Here is a 27,986-nt window from a genome sequence, read left to right on the forward strand (position 1 = left end):
TAGGATAGATTAGTCTACGTGCTAATACTGAAGTAAAGGCAATCACAGTTTGTCCTTTTCCTCTTTAAGTCCATCTGGGAGTACACCAAGTACAGCTATTAATGGATTACGAGGGATTGTGGCACCAAGGTTTTCTGATAGGTATTTAAACATTTTTGTCCAGAATGATGTTAATTTGTTACACACCCAAAACATGTGGCCCAGTGAAGCTGAACTTGATTGCAATGTTCACAGGTTGAATCTTGCCTTAGAAACATTTTGAACAATTTTAAATGAGACAGATGTACTCAATAAAAGATTTTAAGTTGAATAATTGAATGATTTGCACATTTGGAGCTAGAGTGAATTCTGTGTATAGCTGCCTTCCACTCCTTTTCTGAAATTTTCAATAAGAGATCCTTTTCCCACACTATTTTGGGATCCTTAAAAGGAAGGGACTTTAAAATGATTTTATATGTTATAGAAATTCTGTCTGGGTCCTCAAGACTGATCGATATCTCTTCTGGAATAGAAATAGGTGGGAGGTGAGGACAATTGGGCAGATTTTGTTTAGCAAAGTTTCTAATTTGGAGATAGTGGAAAAATTGTGTTGATGGGAAGCTAAATGTAGAGTGTAATTGTTCATAGGATGGAAATACATTATTTATATAGAAATCTCTAAATGATTTAATCCCATACGTTTTCCATACTTTTAAAACTGTGTAAGTTTGAGAAGGTGGAAAAAGGTGGTTATCATGTAGAGGTGTCACAGATAAAATATTCTCTAACTTGAAGTGCTTCCTACATTGGTTCCATATTCTGAGTGAAATTCAGCAGGATAGCCATCAGGACCTGGTGCTTTCCCACTCTGAATTGAGTTTATAGCGTCTAGTAATTCTGATAATTTGAGAGGTTTATCCAATTCCTCTGCGCTGAAAGTGCCTAGCTGCCTTCTCTTATAATCTTCACTCAGAACTCATAGTAGCTGTGTTACTTAGCTTCACCCAGGAAATTTCATAAGACAATAGGCGTCAGCTATAGTATAATCACATGTATCAGAAGTTCAATAGTACTATTATTATTAGTTTTTTTTTTTTTTTTTCTTACTAAGGTGCTAACATTATTGGCAAGCAATGTGGTGTAATGGTTAAATGTTTTTTTACCCAGGACTTCAAATCCATCTATTGACACTGTGTGACCATGACAAATCACTTACCTGCTTGTGCTCCAATTGTAAAAACAAAAGAAATGTAATCAATTGTATCTCAAATTATGTATTTTGTTTGGATAAACACACCAGCCAAATAAGGAATAATAATATTATTAGCATACTCTTGAACATGCTATGCACAAATGTCCATGAGTAAAACATTCCTGCATTAGATCAATTCCTGCTTTTCCTACTGACTTGGCTTTTGTTAATGGTCATTGCCAAACAAAATTTTAGAAGAAAGTATATTCTTTTGAGTTGAAATGGGTAATCGGTAGGAATAATGCGAAATCTGAGTATACTGTATATTATCATTATTAGATGGTTACGATTTTCACTTGTGTTTTATATATATATATATATATATATCCATCCATTTTCTAACCCGCTGAATCCGAATAGGGTCACGGGGGTCTGCTGGAGCCAATCCCAGCCAACACAGGGCACAAGGCAGGAACCAATCCTGGGCAGGGTGCCAACCCACCGCAGTATATATATATAAATATAGTGTGTGTGTATGTTTTGGAATTTTTTTTGCAGTAGCCATAGGCAGACAATAAAGTTCTAACATTGAATTGTGTTTTACTGTAACTTATTATAAACACTAATGATATTTTATAGACTGCACGTTTATGCTGCCCATGAAATAAATTAAATGTTTTTATTTTTGGGTTGTTTTCTCTAGTGCTTGAAGTGGAAGAAAATACTGTTATTGCTGGTAATATGTTTTGATGGCTTCCCAAACGATCACAGGTGCCCCATTAAAGTCCATAGATGCAAATGTGCTGTGTACAGTATGTAAAAGATTTTGTAGAGCAGCGGAATGGTGGGTGGGGCATCCCCTTCAAAGTCAGCAGATGCACATGTAAATATAAATTATTTCAGAGGGATCCCCTTTCAAAGTCTGTAGATGTTAATGTATATTACAATGGAGGAATTCTTGGGTACCTGTTAAAATTTAAACTTCCCCTTTGTCTTGGATCTGAGGATGCCACTTCTGCCTCTAATTTTCTCTCCTTGACTTTTTGCTTTTAGGGAAGCAACACTAACACTCACACCCACAGCATCTCATGCCAGCCTTCAAGGTTTATAGTATGCTTGCTAACAATTGAGTTTCGCAGAGTTTTCTCTTTCTATTTATTAACAAATAAAAAAAACGTGTTGGCTAATTTTCTTTTTTCTATAACATCACCAAATTTCAATAAAAAACAAAGCATTTTAGAAATTTTGGAGTATTTAGTTATTCTATTTGGGGGAAATATTCCTAAATATTGATATTTTGAAATGTCCTTTCTGGAGGAATACTTACTGGCCTATATATAATGTTGTCAAATTTCAGACGTTTGACTACAAATGATATAGTGTTTTTGTTGATAAATGAGTAAGTCAATTTTGTATTTTATGTATATATAAAATATAAAATGTAAATTCCACATTCTCACAATATGTTCTATTTCAATTGTGACAGAAAACAAATAAAATCAAAATGAAATCAAAAATGGATCATGGACTGCTGACACCATTAATCAACAACCATCCAACTTACTTTGAAAACATCTAGAGGGATCAGAGACACAGCCATTGGAGTTATATACGCCACCACAGAGTTATTGATACTTTGTAGTTCAGAGCTACTCAATCCAGCTGCCAAAGAACAGAAAAACAGTAAGAGATTAGCAAATGTCCTCATGGAACATTGTTATAACTTGAGACCTAGATATTTTTCTAGGTGATTTTATTTTGGAGAACCACCTTAAATGCCCAATTTACAAAGTTAATTTGTTCCTTTTACTCAGGGCCAACTCTACCATTTAGATGAACCTGGCAGGCACTGAAGAAGACAGATTGGGGGTGGGGGGGTTTAAAGAATGCAGACCTTGACTTACAAACATTTAAACTCAATACAACTGTCCGACTCCAGTTAACCTGATTTTATTGCTTTATATTATTTTTGCATACTAGAGATGTTTGGTCTGACAAACTAAATGAGCCCTTTATAGGTGATCTTTTAAATTCCAGGATACAATTAACTTGGCTTAAGAAGGCCTTCTTTATGCTGAATATCCCTGTTTCTTTGTTGGTAGTTTTACCTTTGTTGTAGTACTGTATCCATTTCAGCAAGTTTGTTCTTTATCTGATTTTCCATCCTTTTTTCATTATTGGGTTTTTGCAGATTTTGGATGCATACCTATATTTTTCTGATACCGTTGTCTTTATTTTCCAAGCACAGTGCATTGTCATCATGAGTGGTTTGGAAAGATCATTTATATGCCTGTTATTTTTTTGAAGCTGGAAATTGAAGGTGTGATGATGAATGCTGTTAGTGTAAGTGCCCTGCAAGGTGGATGTGCAATGGATAAGAAAGAAGATTTCTGGAATAAGTTGGATGAAGTATTGGAGAGTGTATGCAAGAAAGAGAGAGAGAGGTGATTGGAGCAGATTTCAATGCACATGTTGGTGAAGGGAATAGTGGAGACGAGGAGGTGATGGATAGGTATGGTGTCAAGGAGAGGAATGCTGAAGGGCAGATGCTAGTGGACTTTGTGAAAAGGATAGGCATGGCTGTGGTGAATATGTATTGTAAGAAGATGGAGGAACATTTATTAACATAAATAATTTATGAAATTAGTGAAAATTAAGCATCTCAATAGTATACACAGATATAGTATATCTGTATATATATATATATCATTATTATTCATGTGATTATCTGCAGCCTTATCAATAGAGAATGAACTTGCTCAAACAGTAAATTGAAAAGAAAAACGACAAAACATTTTTTAGTTTCTGTGATTTGTATTTTTTAATTGTGAAGAACTTTAAATAAATTTATAATATATATATATATATATATATATATATATATATATATATATATATATATATATATATTATTAATGTTTACTTTTTAAAAGTGAAAGTTTTTAAATTAAAACTACCATCAAGGAATTAATCCTCTATTATTATGTTATATTTATGTTTTACTGTATTTGTGTTAACACTTTTTCTAAATACCCAGTTCTTAAATGCTAAGCTAAACTTACATTCATTTACTTAATAACTGCAGTAAATCTTTGGCATCATTTACCAAGAATTGTAAAATTCATTAAAACAAATATATACCTATACTCCAAATGCATATATGAATCTGAATATCTAATCCATTTAAATGAACAGATCACAAACATGAGGGTTCAGTGTGACGATATCCTGTGAAGAAGTGCATGTGATGAACTACTGAAACAGCAGAACCTCTCTCTTTTGACCACAGGAAAATAAGCTACCAATGAGAACCAAAGTAGAATTTCTGCCCTTGAAAGTAAAATGTTGTCATTCTCAGGTGCAGACGTAAGGGAGGTCTAGTGCTAAAACACAAAGTGAAGTGATTCAAATGTATCCAAGCATCAATGTCCTAAACATAGTTCATCCAATTCAGGATCATGGGGAGCCCAAGTGTATCCTGGCAGTATCAGTCGCAGTTCAGGAGTTAGAAGTGACTGTGAATCCAAAAACATGTCAGCTGCATTACTTTATCAAAGCTAAAAATATTTTTAAGGTAAGTCCTGTGTGAGGATCTACCTAGAATATGATGTTTGGGTTGAAAGAGGAACTGGGAAAATGCAGAACATGAGAAGCCACAGGTCTGCTCACCAGAAAACAACCCTCAGAAATCAGCTAAAGTGTTTCAACTAACTCCTGGCAAATAAATAAACATGCAGAGCATACACAGGAGAATTCTGGCCTTGATTTCAACTTATGACACACAAACTGTATGCTGGATGATTAAACTATATGTTTTTCTTTAATTGTACTCATGTGCTGTGGAAAATAAAACCATACCCATGGGAAATTTCATGTGAATATCCTTCTAAATGGCAAGTTACCAGTTACTTAATTTTCCTGAGTTGTGATATAAATCTGATCTCTCACCTAATTTTTAAAAAAATGCAGCTCAGCAAGAAATCACATTTTACGCTTGTGTTTTATTTGGAGGGATGCAATACTTGTCTAATATGTTTCCTTTGCTATCTTATTCTCAAAAAATAACACACAAATCTTCAATTGGTGTTTCTGCAAGACAAGTAGCAAATTAACAATGACCACAAGGGTTTAAATTCACTTTAGCAGAATACAATAGGAAGACGTGGTGTCACAAATGGTAGGCTCTTGGAAATCTCATGGTAAGCAATCTCTGCACTCTTTTAAAATTATAGTCAAGACACGATTGGCGTCAAGAAGCGAACTTGAGAAATGAGGTGTAAGATAAAGTGTGTATGTCTCACAATGGATTAGTGTTTTATTGAGGGTTGTGCTCTGCCTTGTGCTGCTAAGATAGTCATTGCCCCCTTGCAATCCTGAATTGAATTATGCATGCCATGTTCTTCAAATGTATGTATTCTGATATTCCAAATATATCCAATTTAGGTTAAATAACAACTCTAAAAGTACTCTAAATTGCGCATTTTGGGTGAGAATGCCCTGCAGTTCATTTCACCCTTATGCTGATATTATATGATATTATATATCAAGCAGCAGGTTTAGTAAATGAAAACATGGATGCAGTTTTTATCATTTAACACAGTGCTGTCGAAAGTCAATTGATATATTTCAGTACACTGCTCAGAATTTTATTAATCAATCAATTTCCTGAATACATTTTTTACTATCAGGCAATTCAATGCTTCCTTCCAATGTCCCAAAATATGAATTCTTTAAATTCATTTTTCAGTTTCTGCACAATATACATTTATTTATTGATCAATTAATTGATTAATTATATTATTTGTCCTATGAATCTGTATCTTCGTGTTTTATATTTCTTCTGTATGCATCTAAATTTCCCTTTGGAATTAATAATATGATTTAATCTAACTATAGCAAATCAGAGTCTACCCTACAGTTCCTCATGCAAAGCAAGAATAATTTAAATGAAATGCCAATACATCACTTGGCATCCTCACTCATTCTGAGTCAGTTTAGACTCCACAATTAATACTCTATATTAGAACATTACAACAATTATGATGAGAACAGATAGTCAGTCCAATTAGCTTGTCCATCCAATTTGCCTAGATTGCCCAAAATAACATTAGGTCAAGGATCAAAGGTCCCAAAAGCTGGAGATGTCCATGGCATTCAATTCCTTTCCGAGTGTTCATTCAGAAATGGCATGTTGTTGCCCTCCATTGACAGTCTGCAGTATTTCTTGCCTGGTGGTAAAACGGTTAGCTGTCACAATGCATGACACTCAAGGAAGGTCCCTACCTGTGAGCATCACCTTTCAAAAGTTAGTGCTGGTGACGATTCTCAGTTGACTGCAATGTATGCCACTGCTGGAAGACCTGTTGGACAGCATGCCTTGACACATCCACAGAGTTGGCAACTTCCTGTATATATATGTTCTTTTGGCACAACTAAATGTAGTAATCTGTTTTTACCACCTATTTACATCTGTAGTGTGACCCGTTTTTCACTGAAAGAACCAAACACATGTGGCACACCACTACTCAGCATCACTGTATGAACCCTGCAGCACATGGGACAGCTATTTGTAGGAGGGTATTCATACTGGATTGAACCCTGCTGGTGTCTGAAGTATGTATCACCTGTCCATGGGATGTATGTCCCTACATTGATTGGATTAAAGGCCAGAAGTCTACATGACTGTCATCATCAAGTTCTTCCATGTGAATCCTGAATACAATGAGGACTGATTGTGAAGTCATTTATGTTAGGTAGAATACCTAGAGGGGGCTGGGCGGTCTCGTGGCCTAGGAACCCCTGCAGATTTTATTTTTTTCTCCAGCCGTCTGGGTTTTTTTTTTTTGTTTTTTCTGTCCTCCCTGGCCATCGGACCTTACTTTTATTCTATTTCTATTTCTTTTTCTTCATCATGTAAAGCACTTTGAGCTACATCATTTGTATGAAAATGTGCTATATAAAAGAATGTTGTTGTTATGTGTATGACGTATGTATCACCACCCGTAATATTTGGTCTGGTGAGCTTATAATCTCCTTCTGACTTGTACTACACACATCAGGCTAAATGAGCTATCATCACATTAGCCTTCTTGATCGCTTCTGCGCATGCCTATGTGTACAGTATATCTTAAGAACATGCAAGTCTAACACAGCATCCAGACAGATCCTGTGTAGACACACCAGGAATATTTGGGGCCAGGAAACAAATCTAGGTCTTTGGTGCTATTAGGCAGAAGTAATTAGTGCACCATAATGCCATCCAAATACATCCATGCATTATACAACACGCTATATCCTACAGGGTCACGGGGGTCTGCTGGAGCCAATCCCAGCCAACACAGGGCACAAGGCAGGAAACAAACCCCGGGCAGGGCGCCAGCCCACCACAAGCCATCCAAATAGACTGATATATAAAACAAAATTTCAAGTAAAGTAAATTTTTTCAGAATGTCAAATGTAGGTGAGTATTAAAAGTGGATAAGGAGGTGTCAAAATAATTTCTATTGCATTCCCACTTATCTGTAACTCAGACAGACTTCTTGTGCTTGTTAAGATATTTCACATTTTTTCAATTATATCTTGAAATCATCGCCTGTGGAAGTGTTCCTATTCAAAAAGGCCAACTCACTTGAAACAATTTGAAGATATCTGAAAATGCATTTAACTTACAGAAAGTGTTTCTTTATTCTCTTGGTGACCCATCACTGAGGATGAACAAAACAATTTGTTTCCTTTGTTCACTGACATGTCTTTTAACCGCCAAGTTTGTAACAAGCTGAAGAGCAGATGGGCATTTTCAAGCAATGAAGGCTGTGTACAATATTGGTTTAAATTCAGATTTTGTTGAGCCATCTGGTCATTGGGAGATATTTATTTTATAGCAAAAAATCAATTCTTTGCATATTTTTTATTCTTGGCACTTTTCTACTTGTTTAACTGTCACAAAGCAACACATTATGTATCAAGCCTTTCCTATATATACAGTGTGATTATATATATATTTATATATACAGTATATATACGGGTGACACGGTGGTGCAGTGGCTGCTGCCTCGCAGTAAGGAGACCTGAGTTCGCTTCCCGGGTCCTCCCTGCGTAGAGTTTGCATGTTCTCCCCGTGTCTGTGTGGTTCCTCCGGGTACTCCGGTTTCCTCCCACAGTCTAAAGACATGCAGGTTAGGTACATTGGTGATCCTAAATTGCCCTTAGTGTGTGCTTGGTGTGTGTGTGTCTGGTGGTGGGCTGGCGCCCTGCCCGGGATTTGTTCCTGCCTTGCACCCTGTGTTGGCTGGGATTGGCTCCAGCAGACCACTGAGACCCTCTGTTAGGATATATCATGTTGGATAATGGATGGATGGATATTTATATTTACAATATTCTGTTTTCACTTTTTGGTTAAATGATCTTTAACTTTTCCCACTGCATTTTTTGATTTCATCAAATGTTTCTTCTCCTTTGTTTAGAAAATGGTTACAAAGCTGTCTGATATTTCATACAAGTGCACACTTCCAACAATAATAGAGTTAAGGATTACAGTGTGAATATTTTCGAGAATGTCCTACTTACGTAACCTGTACCTCGGTTACTTCCTTGAATTTACTCTACTGTCACAGATCAAGAAGGTTTTGTTAAATTAATTAGCAACTGTTTGCTAAGACTGATTGCTTTCTTGTGCTTGCGGCTACAATTGAAACTTTCATTTACGTAACGGAGCAGAAGAATGAGGGCACAAAGTGTGGAGATGTGAATAGATGGATAAATTGTTCACAACTCCAAAATATGTTACTTTGGTTTAAATTGAGTTTTTCTTTACCCTCTGGCTGATGGGTGTACCCTTAAAGATGAATTGCGCTGTTATGCCCCCTTTTCTCAATGTAGTCTGCAGAAATGGAATGAACAAGTAAAGAAAACCTGAGTCTTTATCCACATGTTCTTTTTTTTGTATCAGATCCTACACACACACACACACACACAGTGCTTGTCTTCTCAGCTCTTTACTTATTTCACTTCCATTGACATTTATGGAAACTTGTTTTTCTATTTAACCTTTTGGGGTTCATTTTTTTGTTTGTTTTTTTGCTGATGCTGCTTCCCATGCTTCCACCACGGCAGGGGGGAAAAGAGCGAATATGCCTTTTTCTTTTGGGAAATAATGTGTGCATCAAAAGAAAGTGGTGAAGATATAAAGAACCTGATTGACTTTGTCTATCAACCTTTTTGATTGTTCCTCCTCTGGAAACATTCTGTTTTTCTGCTGTTACTTACAAACATTGAATTTTATAGTCAATCAAATGTATGCACTATGTCTTGTTTTTGTTAGCCACCTTTGATAAAGGCATCTGCTAATAATAATAGCAATACCTGTTACAGTGCCAACTTCCTGAAGCTGATCAGCGGTCCAAGAGCTGGGGGTTCCAAAGGCTTGAACTGCAATATCCTTCAATGCTCTCAAGACAGGAAATGGGCAGTTTAGTTTTCCAATGCTGTTAGCAGAAGTACTGTGAGATCAAGAGGGAGGACCACCATTAACAAAATTAATTATGAAAGACTTTTTTAATTTAAAACAATTTGAATACTGTAAAAAAGAGACTTAGCTGTTACTAAAAAGAACCAAACTGAAAATAAATGAAAACATTTCAGTAGCTTATTTTCAACATCACAAAATACACAGTGACTATGAAGCAGACAGATATGAGTCAAGTATATGAGTTTGATATGTGTGCATAGGGATGAGTTTTGAGAATAACTTGGACACCTCACTGCACTAACAAATTAATACTAAAAGAACTTAGTATCAATATGAGGCTATCTACTAAAATCACCCAGTCCTTTCTATACTACTTTGGACATAAATCCAAAAGCAATTATTCAGCAGACATGCTCACTGTTCAAGGAAACGTCAAGGGTTGACAACCTTGAGAAACATTTTCAAAACATTTGATAGACCTCCTTCATTACAAAAGTTGCACACCTTGCTGAGGGCTGTGAGCTGTGGGCAAAAAAGTGCAAAATGAAGTAGGATATCCATAATGTCACCAAACTCACTTGTAGGATACTGGAATGAAGTAGGAAATTGCGAAACTAAAAAAGGTCTGGGCAGTTTGGGGGATCATTACGCATTTCATACAGATAGAATACAACTTACAACACAATTAAATTCCTGAATATATATACAGTATCTATATGGTCAGGAACTTACCACTAGGGGCAGCACGGTGGTGCAGTGGTAGCACTGCTGCCTCACAGTAAGGAGACCCGGGTTCGCTTCCCGGGTCCTCCCTGCGTGGAGTTTGCATGTTCTCCCCGTGTCTGCGTGGGTTTCCTCTGGGTGCTCCGGTTTCCTCCCACAGTCCAAAGACATACAGGCGATTCTAAATTGTCCCTAGTGTGTGTTTGGTGTGTGTGTGTGTGCATGCCCTGCGGTGGGCTGGTGCCCTGCCCGGGGTTTGTTCCTGCCTTACGCCCTGTGCTGGCTGGGATTGGCTCCAGCAGACCCCCGTGACCCTGCAGATAGGATATTGGAGGTTGGATAATGACTGACTGACTTACCACTAGGGGGAGAGAGTGATGCACTTTCACTAACATGGTGCCCATTTCCACTAGAATGGAAAAAAGGATGCTAGAAGATGAGTGACCATGTCTTCCAGTCACCAGGATATATAAATTGCTGCTCAGCTGGAAATTTGGATTTAAAAAAAGATGAAGCTCTGACTGCATTACTTGCAGCGTTTAGGGCAGGGGTGTCCAACAGTGGCTCCAGGTTTTCATGCTAACCATCTTCTTAATTAGTGAGCCACTTTTGCTGATGATTAACTTGTTTTGCCTTAGTTTTAATTGACATGACTCAGACCCCTTGGAGGCCAAACATTAATGAGACACAAAACAAGCTGCCAGATGACCAATTAACCTAAAAATAAAGAAAGGTGAAGGTCTCGGTCATGTTGGTCTGCTCAGGTCACCAAATCATCTTGACAGTGGTCTTAGAAAAAACAGATAATCAACAGCCTGCTGTCGCAGAATGAGAGCCGCAAAAAGTCATGATAACGGCTTTAATTAACAGCAAGAATTGGCTTAAGAAACTGGTTGGAGTGAAATTGGCGGAATGTCTGACATTCCAATTTCGCTGGTCATTTGTTGCCTCGTTTCACATCACATTTCTGTTTGGCTGCCACTTAATGAAGAAACGAATCAATTCAGAGGACTGAATCCTTCAAAACAGGGCTTTTAAAATGACGAGAAAAGGTGTTAATTAGCAGTGAAAACTTCTTACTGATTAGGAAAAGAGTTAGAATGAAAACCCGCAGCCACTGTGGGCCACCAGGTCCAGAGTTAGACACCCCTGCTTTAGGGCATTAAATGGAATGTCCAGACAGGGCCCCTGCTCTTTTATTTTTGCATTTTGACTTTATACGATGCAATCATATGCAGACATACAGCGCCATTTGGGACGAGACATTTGGCCAAATGTCAAATTGGCCATATGTCGGTCAAAGTATAAGGGTTACTGCAATTGAGACTATGGGTATGGTGTGTGTCACTCATACATATACTTTAACTGCTGGTACAGTGTAACCCAAACTGATATTCAAGTCTTGGTGGCTACATGTTTGGTCCATGTAAGAGAAGGTAGTGCAAACCAGATGCATAAGAATTAGCCATGTGGAGCAGCGGAGATCAAAACCAACCTTAAAGGGCCTTCCAAAAGTGAAAAAATATGAAATAATAATAATAAAAGATTTACTATTTACAATGTCTTTCTTTCTTTTTGATAAATGAAAAAAGTAAAAACCATCTGATCAGATTGGAAACAACAAAGACATGCCAGCTGTGTGAAGCAAAAGTTCAAAAAATGCTGAATGGCATGGCCAATCAATGCCCTGAAGATTGGAACTCTGTGAACGCAATATTTTTCTTTACTTATTCTAGTTTTTGGCCATCAGTACAGCAGCACCACTACAGGAAGGAAAACAACTGAGAAACTGCGACTTCTGCAACTTCATCGAGGCTTCTTCTCACTGTTTCTGTATAATGTATCATTTTATGGCTGGCAGCACTGCCACATGTACATGATAAACAAAAGGTGTACAACCATTTTGGCTTGTACTGACAGGTTTTGGCAATTTCTGCAACATTATTACACTATTGCTTTTCTATGGCCCTCAGCCATAAGTACAAATAGCCTTAACTCGTAAATTGGCACATGACTCTATTCATATATATGTATACAGTCATATGAAAAAGTTTGGGAACCCCTCTTAATTCTTTAGATTTTTGTTGATCATTGACTGAGCTTTCAAAGTAGCAACTTCCTTTTAATATATGACATGCCTTATGGAGACAGTAGTATTTCAGCAGTGACATTAAGTTTACTGGATTAACAGAAAATATGCAATATGCATCATAACAAAATTAGACAGGTGCATAAATTTGGGCACCCCAACAGAGATATTACATCAATACTTAGTTGAGCCTCCTTTTGCAAATATAACAGCCTCTACGTGACTCCCATAGCCTTTAATGAGTTTCTGGATGGAGGTATTTTTGACCATTATCCCATACAAAATCTCTCCAGTTCAGTTAAATTTGATGGCTGCCTGCTTCAAATCATCCCATAGATTTTCGATGATATTCAGGGGAAGTCAGGGGACTGTGATGGCTATTCCAGAACATTGTACTTCTCCCTCTGCATGAATGCCTTTGTAGATTTCGAACTGTGTTTTGGGTCATTGTCTTGTTGGAATATCCAACCCCTGCTTAACTTCAATTTTGTTACTGATGCTTGAACATTATCCTGAAGAATTTGTTGATATTAGGTTGAATTCATCCAAAACTCGACTTTAACAAGGGCCCCAGTCCCTGAACTAGCCACACAGCCCCACAGCATGATGGAACCGCCACCAATTTTGACAGTAAGTAGCAGGAATGTGGTACAAAGCGCTTTTTGTTTTGACCAAATAACTCAATTTTTCTCTCATCAGTCCAAAGCACATTCCAAAATGAATCTGGCTTGTCTAAATGAGCATTTGCATACAACAAGCGACTCTGTTTGTGGCGTGAGTGCAGAAAGGGCTTCTTTCTATCACCCTGCCATAAAGATGTTCTATGTGCAAATTGCGGTGAATTGTAGAACGATGTACAGATACACCATCTGCAGCACGATGTTCTTGCAGGTCTTTGGAGGTGATCTGTGGGTTGTCTGTAACCATTCTTACAATCCTGCACATATGCCGCCCCTGTATTTTTCTTGGCCTGCCTGACCTGGGTTTAACAGTAACTGTGACTGTGGCCTTCCATTTCCTGATTACATTCCTTACAGTTGACACTGACAGTTTAAACTTCTGAGATAGCTTTTTGTAGCCTTCCCTAAACCATCATACTGAACAATCTTTGTTTTCAGATCTTTTGAGAGTTGCTTTGAGGATCCCACGCTGTCACTCTTCAGAGGAGAGTCAAAGGGAAGCACAACTTGCAATTGACCACCTTAAATAACTTTTCTCATGATTGGACACACCTGTCAATGAAGTTCAAGGCTTAACAAGCTAATCCAACCAATTTGGTGTTGCAAGTAATCAGTATTGAGCAGTTACATGCATTCAAATCAGCAAAATTACAAGGGTGCCCAAATTTGTACACAGCCAGTTTTTCACATTTGATATCACTTCATACAACTAAATACTGCTTCACTAAAAATCTTTGTTTGGAAAACACCTCAATACTCAGATATTCCTAGGAAATGAAAGACATGCCGCTGTTATCTTTTTTGTTGAAAGCAGAGTAAATTATTATGCAGGCTGAGAGGGGTTCCCAAATTTTTTCATATGACTGTATATTTATATATATATATATATATATAGCTTCACAGATGGCCGTGGTCCTTGTCTGGCCGGGATGCCTCTTCACTGAGAGGACCAGGAAGCAAGCGTAGGCGGAACATTACCTCCTCCGGGACACTGGATGGCAGCACCCATGGGTTGCAGTGGTGCCTTGGACTCCAGCAAGGTATCATGGGAGATGGAGTTATCTAGAGCCCTGTTGGGTTCTGGGGTGCTGCCAGGGTGTGCTGCATCTCTTCCTGAGCCCATGTGGGCAGGTCTTCCACTACGCCCGGAAGTGGGGCAGCGAGCACCTGGAGCACTTCCGTGTGACTTATATAAGGGGCCGGCAGACACTACTCCGAGAGCCAGAGTCAGGAGACAAAGTTTGCCAAAGAAGAAGAAAAGGAGTAGAAAAAGTAAACTATTGTGTTTGGTGCTTAGACTGTGTTGTGGACTCCTGGGAATGGGGAAGACGTTCTCCACGAGTGAAGAAAATTAGAACAATTTGTGTTTTTATAAGTTTACCTCCTGCGTCTGTCTATGTGTGCGCCATCTGCTGTAACAATATATATATATATATGTATGTATGTATATATATATATATATATATATATATATATATGTATGTATGTATATATAGTCATGCATGGCAAGAGCAACCTGCTGAACAGAGCTCCTGAGCAGACAGACCCTGATCCTACAGCTAAACCTGAGCCTTTTTTATTGTAAGCCCGAGGGCAAGATGCCTCATGCCAATAAGCATTTGTTTTATGGTTGACAATATACTGTATATACCCATACCATAAATACTGTTTATTTTTGTTATTCAGATTTTGTTTAATTGTATGCTTATATTAATGGTGTATTATAAAATTAAGATTTATTGATTGATGTTGATGGCCTACGGAGAGTAATGTTGTTAGGGTTAGCACATACTGTGTAACATGCATGGCCAGTGCTTTAGACTCGCATGTGACTTGTGACAACTGAAGGCTGTAAATTGCAATTCAATTTAATAGCACACTGAAGTACTGAGAGAGGTTTTCATGTAAATACACTTAGTGGTACAAAAGGACATGAAATTTTTTATCACGACAACAATTAGACCACTGTGCTTAACTGGCAGGTTTGAACTGCATAGCTCCTTTTTTTCTAACCAGTTTCTTAATTTGACATCAATCCTTGTTTTTAATCGGGCCTTCTGTTCAATTATATTGCTTCCCTTATCTTTTTTTTCAGTATCAGAAGCAAATAACAATGTAGGTTTTACTTTAAGAGTGAAAAGGAAATTTATTCCTGGCAAAATACACAGGAGTCTACTCAATTCTCTGTACAGTATACCATATATTATATCCAAACTAGAATGATGTTTGTCTGTGTGTGCGTGTGTGTGTGTGTGTGTGTGTGTCTAAAAATGCAAGTCTATGGGTATGATAACTCAAAATCAAATTAGGGCACCATAGTTATTAACATTGTAAAATACCAGAAGCCTCCTTCCTGATTTTGAGCAAAATTACATCAAATACATTATGCTTTACACAAATAATGATTTAGCAATTTTTTGTCAATTTTGTGCCCCCAACTGCAACATAATTGGTTTAGGAGAATATAAATTACTACAACAAAAAAGAAGATTGTTTGACTTCATTCTACATCTTTCATTATTGGCCAGCAATATTGTACTTCTAAAGTAATATATTTACGTAGTGAACACCACTAACTAGTCACATCATTTTTGGTTTGTTTCAAGGAATGAACAAATCCCCAACATTCAGTGTTCTCAATTATGGGGAGATGGAGCGAATCTTATCAGCATTAGCCAAAAGACGGAAACAATCTCTGAATGGTGCACTAGTCTATCATGAGGCACATACACCGGTCCAGTTTAGAAATGCCCTAGAACTGAATATGCACCTCTTTAGGATGTAGGAGGAGCACACTAAACAAAACATCAAATCCAAGCTCATTGGGCTTGTGAGACTGCAGCATTAGCCACTGTGTCACCATGCTGCCCTGAAGTCAACAGCAACCATGCAAAGAATAGCCAATTGATTTATCTACAGTACACTTATAAAAATAAAGGTGGTTCTTCAGAGTGATGCCATGCCGAAACCATTTTTGGTTTCCAAAAGACCCATTCACATGAAAGTTCCAGAAAGAGCCTTATTTTTTTTTTAGATCTATAACAGGCTATATATGGTAAATATTCATAAATAGATTGTAACAGATTTGTGAAATACCAATGGGCCATGATTTGAAAATGACTCTTGTTGCATGCAATCACACAAACTAGGTTTAGATGTTCTTAATCTGTTAGTGTCCTGCTAGATAGCCTACCACAATACATTAAAGATTTCAGTTTTTTCTACACATAAGAAAGTTTTTCAATGCACAAAGTCAAAATGACATATTTTATTGGCTAACCAAAAACATTAAAATTAAAATAAAAAATATCTTTTTAGTTAGCCAGTAAAAGGTGTAATTTTGCTTGACTTTTCACTACATCCATGATGGCTAACACGGTACAACGGCCCAAGTACTCAAAGCACAAAGAAACAACTTTTCCCAGAACAAAATGGTGCTTTGTCAAGCAATGGTTCTACAAGGAAGCACACAATCCAATAAAAAGCATGCAATACAATAAAGAACCATCATTTTTAAGAATGTAGAACATGTAACACAAGATCACGACATACTGTAGTTGTATGGTGTATTAGTCCAATTCTAACTGTAGCCCACCATTGAATCATGACAGTACAATCAGCAATTGACTAATAAAAACAGTTTCTCTGTTCTTTCAATTTCTCCTAACTTTAAATGTTTCTATAGCAAAAAAGGGTCTTTTTGAACACCTCCGCTTGCACTGCAATTACTATACCTGTATTCTGTGGGACTGATATTGCTGATCTGTTCAGGGCTGAAAGCACAGATGAAGTAACCCAAGCCCACCAGGTCACTACTGAGCAGGCTACGTGCAGGCATAGTTTTCAAGAAGTTGTTTGCAATTATCTGGGCATTAGAGAAGAAAGTAACCTGCAACAGACATAAGAAACTGCGTCAGTATAACACTGGCACCAGGACAGGAGGAAATAAATTCACTGAGTCAAGTTATGTCTGATGAATAAGCATATACTGTAAATGAAGCAAGTTTGAAACCTTGTTTTTTAACTTACGTTAAGGTTACAGGGCAGGGTGTCACCTTTATGTGACACCTAGAGGTTCTTTCCTAATTATGTTCGAATTTCTGATAGTATTGATTTTCCTGAAATCAAATATCAAACTGAAATATAATGTTTATAAATGTGTGGTTGTGTGGTTGTGCATAGCTGTGTGAAAGCCGAAACATTTACACTCACCTAGTATTTTTTAGAAAATGTGCTTGAAAATAAATAAAGAGACGTGAATAATTGAAAATGTACTGTTATTTTGAGAAGGAAAGAAATATATATTTTTAATGAACACTCATTTATTTGTTCATTAATTCATATATTCATTCATTCCATTTCAAGAGCATTAGCGACCTGAGGTTATTTCAGCAATATTGGATGTAAAGCAGAAACCATCCCAGTACAAGAAGCTGATCTGTGGTGGCACACTTTGGTTTAAACACCCATGCTGGCTCTTTCAGGGCTGTGACTACAAGGGGGTGCCAATGAGCCCTAAACCACAGACACAATGTCACCCAACACAATTCGGAGGTTTTTATTCTTCTGATGAGTGTGGCCCACTGCTTCCCAACTCAAACACCTTGAGGTGAGGCGGATTGCTTCCCTTTACCTCACACCCAAGAATACTTCCATACTTCTTGGACATGGGCCATTGGAAGCACCTCTGGGTCAGGCAGCAGTCCCATGAAGTTGGGACTGTAAATTCCAGCAGCACCCCCTGGTGGCACCCACAGGGCTGTACTCTGGGACTCCAGTTAAAGAAGCCCAGGGAATTTGCCATCTGGCATATTGGGGGAGAAAATATAAACCAGACAACATCTACCCTGGTCCTCCATAACAATGACCTCATAGTCAGGTAAGGGTCCCTGCTTTGTGATGCCAGCCCATTTGTGCCATCCATTACACGACAAACACCCACACTCACAGAGATCTGATTAGGAGCCACCTATTAGCCTTACTTGTACTTATAGATGTACAAAGTCTCAAATTCTGTTCACCAGCTGAGTGGCTTTTGTCCTGTTTTTGTTAGTTTTGTTGACTTTGTCTATCATGGAGTCACAGGGGCAAAACTATCTGATATGACAGGCGTGGTCACATGAAACAGAGTGACATCATTGAGACCGTACTCTTTTGGCAACCAGTTTGGTTATGTTTTGAAGCATATTTTTTCATCATGTGCAAAATATCTAATTGATAGTAGATTTTATAGGTTCTTTCAACTTAGAAAAGATGAACTAGTCTGGCATTTTTCTGTTTGATTTATTGCTCTTCACTTCTGATGATTAATTTTGTAGCCTCATCCTGCAGCTCTTGTTTCAGATCTGTCCCCCAGACTGAAGTTTACTCGATTATGCTGTCCTCTTTTTTTTTTTAAGTCGCTTTGAATAAAATCATCTGCTAAGTTAATAACTGTAAATATAATGTGAATATTATTATTTCTTCTTGTTTTATGTGATCAGGTATATTTTGTGTTTACATCTTAATAACTGTGTCAAATTTAGTTAGAAATTAAGAATTTCAAAAGAACTTAAGTCTGGTTACAGGGCTCGTGAGAGACTTTTAAACATTTGCTTTTGCCTTTGATCTGTCTTGTTTTTCTGGCAACTGAATCATGAGAGGAGAATTCTGCATTACTCAGAGGAGATCTATGAACACCAAGAGAACATGCAAAATCCATATAGTGACTGGATTCTAGGGACTGGTGTCATAGTACACGTTATCTTTGGGGAACTTCTCATTTAAACCTCATTTATGAAGGCTTCTTATCATTTGAAAAGTTTCTAAAATTCTTTTATTTTGCTCCATTCTTGTTATGTGATGTGATTTTTGCATTTGCTACGTGAGCAGACTTTCAGTATAAACATGGCCGCAAATCCATTCAAAATCAAATCTTTGGCATTAATTAGTTTCCTTTTTAAGTAAGCTAAGTATTGGGTTTATTCTGATTTCAATCTCTTTTTGACTCTAAATTTGTTTTCAGATTTCCCCCCCTGCTAGTTCATGTTGTTATCTCTTTGGTTTTTTCACATCTGACAATAATTCTTAGAGACTCTGTCTCATCACACAGTGAATCAACAATGTTAACCACCGCACACATCACATCACTTAATTGAAAATGACACATTAAATTTGCTGGTTATAAGTCAACAAGTCAACTTCACAATAATTTCCATTAGGGAACCACTGTGTGCTTACATTTAGCCAGTCAGGATATGGCCCAATGCTTGAGAGAACATCAATATCAGGATTTGGAAAGTATGTCGTGACTTCAGTGCCGGTAAAAGCCAGGCATATTCTTTTCAGGCTACTGGTTTCATTGACTAAAGTGCTACCAAAAACCTTAGGAAAACAAAGAAATCAAAAGTGAATGTTGGCAATTTAGACATTAATAGAACATTAATAAGACAGTAGGACATTAAAAGAAGATTAACAAATAAAAGCTTCATTATCAGTTCCATTACGCAATACACTTTATTAAAATTTACTTTTAAAGCTGTATATTAGCTATCGCTATTGATAACAATATGGACTTTGCAGCACGAGCAATGTGAGTTTTTTTGTTTTGTCTTTGTTCTGTGCACATTTTTTATATCATTTGTCATTATAAAACATTAACTTAGAGAGTCAAGGCTTGGGGGCTGTCAAGAGGCAGGGCCTGTTAAGGCCCATTGCGGCACTTCTTGTGTGATTTTGGGCTATACAAAAATAAATTGCATTGTATTTTATTGTACATTAAATAAATTGTATTGTATTTTATTGTACATATTGTACTTGTGTTATGTCAAATTTTTTATCAACATAAGATTTAATATTTTTCATGGCCACCACTACAAAGTACATGGAGTAAGTAACATATAAAAAATATCAGTTTAGGTGGAGTATTCTTTTAACATAATACACAGTACATGCATTTTTGTTACATTTTTGTATATACACAGTACATACAATTTTCACAAATGGCCTAAATATTGTACTGTATATTATTTAGAACAAAGGTTGGCAATCATTGGCCAGCTGGTCACATCCAGCCCACCACCAAAATCTGATTAGCCCCCAGATAGTTAATTCATTATTTTAAACATGTCAATGATGTCTCTAATAGGTAACAAAAATGCATTTTGGCACGCAAAAAGTTTAGCATAATCATCTGGGCAACCACACTCCAGTCCAGTTGGTGGTAATAATGCACCATCAGTGGGTCTGCCAACTGCCATAAAATGACAAAAGAAGAAGAAGAAGACATCTGGGCGACAGTGACATACCTGATGTTGGCATTATCAACGGTCCTGACTATTATAAAAGAGAACCGATTTTCGAGACTAGCAGTCAACTGACAGCCACTGAACTGAGGACAGCTGATCTGAGTGACATCTTGCAAGAACCAGACATTTGCTGGGTACTCTGCCAGGGACAGGAAGCATTTCACCTGGTATGTGAATTGCAAGGAGTGAGATGCTGGTCTCATCCATCTTGCAGAAACCTTGATAACAATTATGCAATTATTTAGTCCCATCAGTCTCGTGGGACCCTGCACGATTCACTGGAAAAAGTTAATGTTTTGTATGAGTAAACTCTTTTAATTAATAATTTACATAGTTTTTGGAAAACCATTGTGCCTAGTGTGTAATTCTAGCGTTGCGGTAAATAAGGAATACAATGTAAAGAGACATTATGAAACTAAATATCCTAATTTAAGCAAAATTTCTGGGCAATTTAGAATAGATAAAATTCAAACACCTTCAGGCCTAAAAAACTGTCAGCAATATTTAAGAACCAAACTGAAGAATCAGAGCGCAATACTCAAGCAAACTATGCTGTCTCAAAATTATTAACAGAAAATATGAAACCCTTTAGCAATGTCTTTTGGCTGTTACAGATATTGCATTTCCTGAAAAGAAATCTCTATTTTCAAATATTAGTCTTTCTGCAAGAACAGTTAGTTACATGATGAATTGATGATATATCATTGAAAATAAAAAATTGTTTGAAGGATGATTGCAAATGTGTACAATATCTTTTCAGTAGCCATTGATGAAAGTTTAGACACCAAAGATTTTGCACAGTTTGCGTTTTTCAAACAAAGTGTTTTATCTAATTTTGATGTATTTGAAGAATTTCTTAAGCTTGTTGCTGTGAAAGGTATTACTACTAGGAAAGATATTTTAGATTCATTACTACATTGTTTCAATCACTATAATCTGGATCTATCAAAGATTTTTAGCGTGACAGATGATGGAGCTCCTGCAATGGTAGAAGAACGAAAGGGTGCTGTAGCTTTACTCCAAAAACATGTGGAAAGCCCTGGAGTTGATCACAAAATAAAGAAAATACATTGCATTATTCACAGGAGACACTATGTGGGAAATTTGCAACTATTAAAGAAGTGATGAATGTTATTATCAAAGTAGTAAACCTGATACTTTCCAGAGGTTTAAATCATCGCCAATTTCAGCAATTTTTATCTGAAACAAAAAATTAATACAGTGAATTACTTTACTTTTGCGATGTGCGTTGGCTAAGCCGTGGTGCAGTGTTGAAACGTATGTACAAATTGTGAGATGAAATTGCTGCATTTCTTGAAATTAAAAATTCGGATTATCCACAATTTCAAGATCAAACTGTCTGGCAAAATCAAATTAATCAACATAATTTTGCACACTCTCTGACTTTACAAGATAGAAAACCAGCTAACATTCTAGAATTTGTTTCGATTATTAGCAGCATAAAAAATGAGTTTTCTTCCCAATTTGCAGAAATTTGAAAATATGATAGGGAAGTGAAGCTATTTGCTACTCTCTTTGATGTTGGCTTGAATAAAGTTCAAGAGAAATTTCATTTTTATAAAAAGTACATTGATTGTGAAAAATATATATTGCACCATGCTAAGCAAATGGCATCAATTTTTGGCATCACATGTTTACCAAGAATCCGTTTCCGAAGCCAGTTAACTGATACCGAGATGCGTTAGTTATTGCCTTCTTCTTCTTCTTTTGGCTGCTCCCGTTAGGGAATGCCGTAAGCGGATCATCATCTTCCATATCTTTCTGTCCTGTGCATCGTACTCTGTCACACCCATCACCTGCATGTCCTCTCTTCACCACATCCATAAACCTTCTCTTAGGTCTTGCTCTTTTTCTGTTGCCTGGCAGCTCTATCCTTAGCGTCCTTTTCGCAATATGTTCAGCATCTCTCCTCTGCACATGTCCAAACCAACGCAATCTCGCCTCTCTGACTTTGTCTCCCAACCGTCCAACTTGAGCTGACCCTCTAATGTACTCATTTCTAATCCTATCCATCCTCATCGCACCCAATGCAAATCTTAGAATCTTTAACTCTGCCACCTCCAGCTCTGTCTCCAGCTTTCTGGTCAGTTCCACCATCTCCAGCCCATATAACATACAGTAGCTGGTCTCACTACCGTCCTTTAGACCGTCCCTTTCTCTCTTGCTGATACTCGTCTGTCACAAATTACTCCTGACACTTTTTCCATCCATTCCACCCTGCCTGCAATCTCTTTTTCACCTCTCTTCCACAATCCCCATTACTCTGTACTGTTGATCCCAAGTATTTAAACTCATCCACCTTCGCCATCTCTACTCCCTGCATCCTCACCATTCCTCTGACCTCCCTCTCATTTACACACAGTTATTCTGTGTTGTTCCTACTGACCTTCATTCCTCTCCTCTCCAGAGCATATCTCCACCTCTCCAGGGTCTCCTCGACCTGCTCCCTACTATCGCTATAGATCACAATGTCATCAGCAAACATCATAGTCCACAGGGAGTCCTGTTTAATCTCTTCTGTCAACCTGTCCATCAACATTGCAAATAAGAAAGGGCTCAGAGCCGATCCCTGATGTAATCCCACTTCAAACTTGAATGCATGTTAAGATTAATCTGTCAGTATTGAAAGTTTTTCATTACAAATATTTGAGTTTCGACATCTTGATTATTGAATGAAATGTTGTTTTTTTAGCTATGTTTATGAAATAAACTTTATTTTACAATTTTGCACAGTATTTGATAATAATAAATAAATAATAATACTTGGATTTCAAATATTCCTTTTTTGCCTAGCCCACCACACTTTTTAATATTTATATTTGGCCTGTTCTACGAAAATGGTGCCAACCTATGATTTAAAGTGTGTTATTATATACATGTATATGTAATAGTAAAAGTAGCTATAAAATGTCTGTTATTACTTCACTGTTTTAATTGTGATTCCTTTTTCTGTTTAAAATTACTAGTAGTTTTCTATAAAAGCAATTATTTTACAGTTTTACAATTTAACAACCATTTACTCATTTGAATCCTTTTCAGTTTGTTTTTCAATGAAGCAACTAACACAAGACCCTGTCAGCTCGGTTTACTGTACCTCTTCAGCTTTATTCTTAAGGGAAGTCAGTTGCTCCATGTTAAATCCATTGACTGAGGACAAAATGTCTAAGGTATTAGTTAAAGTTTCACTGGACATGCATGACAGTTCCATACTTGAATATTCAGAAGAAGCATCTCCAAGCTGTCGAATGTTATCTGTTGTGGGTATCCTGACACCAGTACAATCTGAAAGAAAGGTAGGTAAATTAAGGACAATACTATTGTTTTTTCATGAAAATAATTCATTATTAATTTGAAGCAGCATGATTTGGTGCAGTAAGATGTACTGTGACAGGTTGATTAATTGGTTTAGAAATTCTAAGCCCATGCGATGGGTCATACATTAATATGTGTCACTCCAGTGTAAGCAAATGTGGATCAGACTGCTTCGTTTACAGACACCTTAAAAGAGTGTCAGCTGTCAGATCATATTAGCCCTGTGTTGAGGTTAGGTCAGTTACCGAAAATATGATCCTTTGAGCAGTATTGCTTGGGTAACAATGTCACTGATGTCCTGCGGCTAGCATTTAATTTTGCATGGCTATCACTGTTGCAGTATGTGCTTTGTTTATCTACACATCAGCTTTTGGCAAATAAATGTATACGCGATGTGACTTCCTGATTATCAATTGATCAAATGCACTCAATTAGAAGCTCCAAGTGCTAATTAACTTTCTTAATTATTATGTAAGCGGTTACAGTGTGCTTGCATCTTCACATATGGTTTCTGCATGTTGTCTTATTTTTTGTTTAATAAAAAAAATCTCATCTCATTCACAAATCCATTTAGTCCTATTCAGCCTTGGATAGGAGGCACACTCTTGCATACACAATCAATTTAGAATCATCTAGAATGTGTTTAGGAGGTGTAGGGGGAAACCTACACAGACAGAGGAAGAATATGCAAAATCTAGACAGGTGATGACTTAATATTATGGTGATTTAACAAAATAATAAAGTACGCTCCTGCTAGGTAATTTCTAACCTGACGTTAGTCTTATGTAATTTTAGGGCTAGATAAACATAACTGATTGTTAGTTATATCCAGTACCAGTGATGTTATTTTGCACCCTAGGCCAAGTTTATTAGTGCACCAATCTACTGTTCGGTAGCTAACCCATGTGGCTGGGTTGTTCCCACCCTTATGATCTGCGCCCAGTGCCTAATTCTCCTTAGTGGTGGCACCGGCCCTGGTTACATCTTGATATGTAAAGCCATACAAATTAAACAGGATACATTGTCCACGTTGAAGCTGTTTAATCCAACCTATTTTTTCAACATCTTTGGATCCTTGCTGTTTCACACACGTTCGAGTAGGAAGCAGCTGAAGGGTCTGAGTAATTGTAATATAACATCCAACCAGGGGGCGGCGGAGTGCACTGACTGTCTTTCTCAGTTCCCTACAGACCTTTCACTGGAAATCCTGCAAGGTTCCAGCGCCTCAGAAGACATCACTTCTGGAGCCGGCCCCTTTGCTGACGTCACCACCAAAGCCAGTCCCTTTGCTCACATCACTTCTGGTTCCAGCCCTTCTGATGACGTCATTTCCACTACGGGCCTTTAAAGCCTCCATCTTGGTCTATTATACTCAGTTCTGTTGTGGACTCTGTTCTATGCACATCGTGCTTAAAAAACTTCTGCAGCCGGGAAAACAATATACGGGTGGCTACCCCAAATCTTTATGATGTCTATTGTGGAACGGGCCCCAGACACAGACAGACGGACAACGGTTTTGCACTCAACACACTCATATTTATTTACAGTATTTACAATAAAAAGCAGTGCACAACCCAGTGCCTCCAGAACCAATCCCCCAAAGTCGAGGCCTCACAGTCTCTAGTGCCTTCCATCTGGCCGCCTCCACTCCTCTCTCTCAGCTCCGTCCTCTTCCACCCGACTCTTGCTATCGAATGGAGGGAGGCAGCCCCTTATATTGCAGCCCGGAGGGGCTCCAGCTGCTTCCCGGCAGTCCTCCTTGGACACACCTCCGTGTGGTGGAAGTGCCGGCTGCCCACCCGGAAGCCCTCCGGGTGTCCCCAGGCTTCTTCCCCCCAGCACTTCCTGGTGTGGCGGAAGTGCTGAGGTTCAGGGTTCTTCAGTTCTTCAGAGCTAAATGACTTCCGGCCTGTCGCCCTGACGTCACATGTGATGAAGACCATGGAGCGGCTGCTGCTTCACCACCTAAGGCCACAAGTCCGCCACTCCCTCGACCCTCTGCAGTTTGCATACCAGGAGAAGGTAGGAGCGGAGGATGCCATCATCTATATGCTACACTGATCCCTCTCCCACTTGAACAGAGGCAGTGGTGCTGTAAGAATTATGTTTCTGGACTTCTCTATCGCCTTCAACACCATCCAACCTCGGCTCCTTAGGGACAAGCTGACAGAGATGGGAGTAGGTTCATACCTGGTGGCATGGATCGTGAGACCACAGACCTCAGTATGTGCGTCTCGGGAACTGCAGGTGTGACATTGTGGTCAGCAACACAGGAGCACCGCAGGGGACTGTACTTTCTCCAGTCCTGTTCAGCTTATATACATCAGACAACTCGGTGTCATGCCACGTGCAAAAGTTCGCTGACGACACTGCTATCATGGGCTGCATCAGGAGTGGGTAGGAGGAGGAGTATAGTAAGCTAATCAAGGACTTTGTTAAATGGTGCCACTCAAACCACCTACACCTGAACACCAGCAAAACCAAGGAGCTGGTGGTGGATTTTAGGAAACCCAGGCCCCTCATGGATCCCGTGATCATCAGAGGTGACTGTGTGCAGACATTGCAGACCTATAAATACCTGGGAGTGCAGGTGGATGATAAATTGGACTGGACTGCCAATACTGATGCTCAGTACAAGAGAGGACAGAGCCGACTATACTTCCTTAGAAGACTGGTGTCCTTCAACATCTGCAATAAGATGATGCAGATGTTCTATCAGACGGTTGTGGTGAGCGCCTCTTCTATGTGGTGGTGTGCTGGGGAGGCAGCATAAAGAAGAGGGATGTGTCACGCCTGGACAAATTGGTGAGGAAGGCAGGCTCTATTGTAGACACGGAGCTGGACAGTTTGACATCCGTGGCAGAGCGACGGACGCTGAGCAGGCTCTTGTCAATCATGGAGAATCCACTGAACAGTATCATCTCCAGACAGAGGAGCAGCTTCAGCGACAGACTGCTGTCACTGACCTGCTCCACTGACAGACTGAGGAGATCGTTCCTCCCCCACACTATGCAACTCTTCAGTTCCACCCGGGGGGGTAAACGTTAACATTTTACAAAGTTATTGTCTGTCTGTTATACCTTCATTGTTATCACTCTTTAATTAATATTGTTTTTATCAGTATGCTGCTGCTGGAGTATGTGAATTTCCCCTTGGGGATTAATAAAGTATCTATCTATCTATCTATCTATCTATCTATCTATCTATCTATCTATCTATCTATCTATCAATCTATCTATCTATCTATCTATCTATCTATCTATCTATCTATCTATCTATCTATCTATCTATCTATCTATCTATCTATCTATCTATCTATCTATCTATCTATCTATCTATCTATGTGCAAAACTAAAAAGATGTAAAGTTTAATTCTATGCTGAAAAAATAAGGAGCTCTCATCCTCTCTTCGGAGGAAATGTTGTCCTCCTTACCACTGACCTGTTTCACCCTCCATCATCTCAAAACACTCAGATCTCTCCAAAGTTCAACTTTACTTGTCATGTATTTAGGTTTCCAGCATTTTAAAACAAAGCTTCCAAATATCCAAGCATGCAAGATTTCTATAGACAACATTAAATGCTTCTGCTTTCTGATCTGGTTATCAATGTCTTTCAGCAATGGCAGCTTACTTCCCCTGTCACTCCTTATAAGACAATAAGACTTGAGCTGTTCTGGGATATCTCAATCTTTAGCTCTACCAACTATCCCATTCTAAATGCACATGTGGAAATGGCAAAGTTAAAATAATTTAGCAATAGTTGTACTTTGGAATATATTAAAGTACAATTTATAGAAGTAATGTATAATAATGTGGGAGGAAAACTGGAATACTCAGAAAATATTCCATATTGAAATCATGCTAATTCCATACAAGCAAGACATTCAAACCCTGCACTGCAAAAAATGAAATCTAAGCAAGTAAAAAGTATTTATATCATGACGTTAAATTGTGTTTTTCCTTATTATATGAATTATTGACTTATCAAAAAACTTGTATTTACAATTATTTGGCATACTTTAAGAAGTAAATGTTTCTTACCCCGTTGGTGGATTTTTTTTTTTTTTTGCTAAACAAGAGTAAAACAACTTACCTTTAAAGTTTTTTGTGTAGTTTTTGCATATTGATTGTTTACAGTTTGGGCAGTCATTCTGTGGGGCAACAGTTTTAAACACCACAATACCTTGTTGCCAGTAATGTAATTTACATCGTTTTTAAATTCTTTGTCTTGACAGC

General features: G+C 38.0%; 1 protein-coding gene across 1 annotated transcript in view; it reads right to left on the minus strand.

Moving 5' to 3' along the window:
* Positions 1 to 27,986, minus strand: part of LOC120529640 (otoancorin-like) — a 149,236-nt gene that overhangs the window by 6,532 nt on the left and 114,718 nt on the right. The window contains exons 19-23 of the mRNA XM_039753623.1: positions 23,532 to 23,719; positions 19,350 to 19,493; positions 16,865 to 17,019; positions 9,533 to 9,669; positions 2,736 to 2,833 (exon numbers count right to left, since the gene is read on the minus strand). Coding sequence (XP_039609557.1) covers positions 2,736 to 2,833; positions 9,533 to 9,669; positions 16,865 to 17,019; positions 19,350 to 19,493; positions 23,532 to 23,719 — 722 coding nt within the window. The remainder of the gene's footprint in view (positions 1 to 2,735; positions 2,834 to 9,532; positions 9,670 to 16,864; positions 17,020 to 19,349; positions 19,494 to 23,531; positions 23,720 to 27,986) is intronic.

This window comes from Polypterus senegalus, chromosome 1 (assembly GCF_016835505.1).
Source record: "Polypterus senegalus isolate Bchr_013 chromosome 1, ASM1683550v1, whole genome shotgun sequence".
Lineage (NCBI taxonomy): Eukaryota > Metazoa > Chordata > Cladistia > Polypteriformes > Polypteridae > Polypterus > Polypterus senegalus.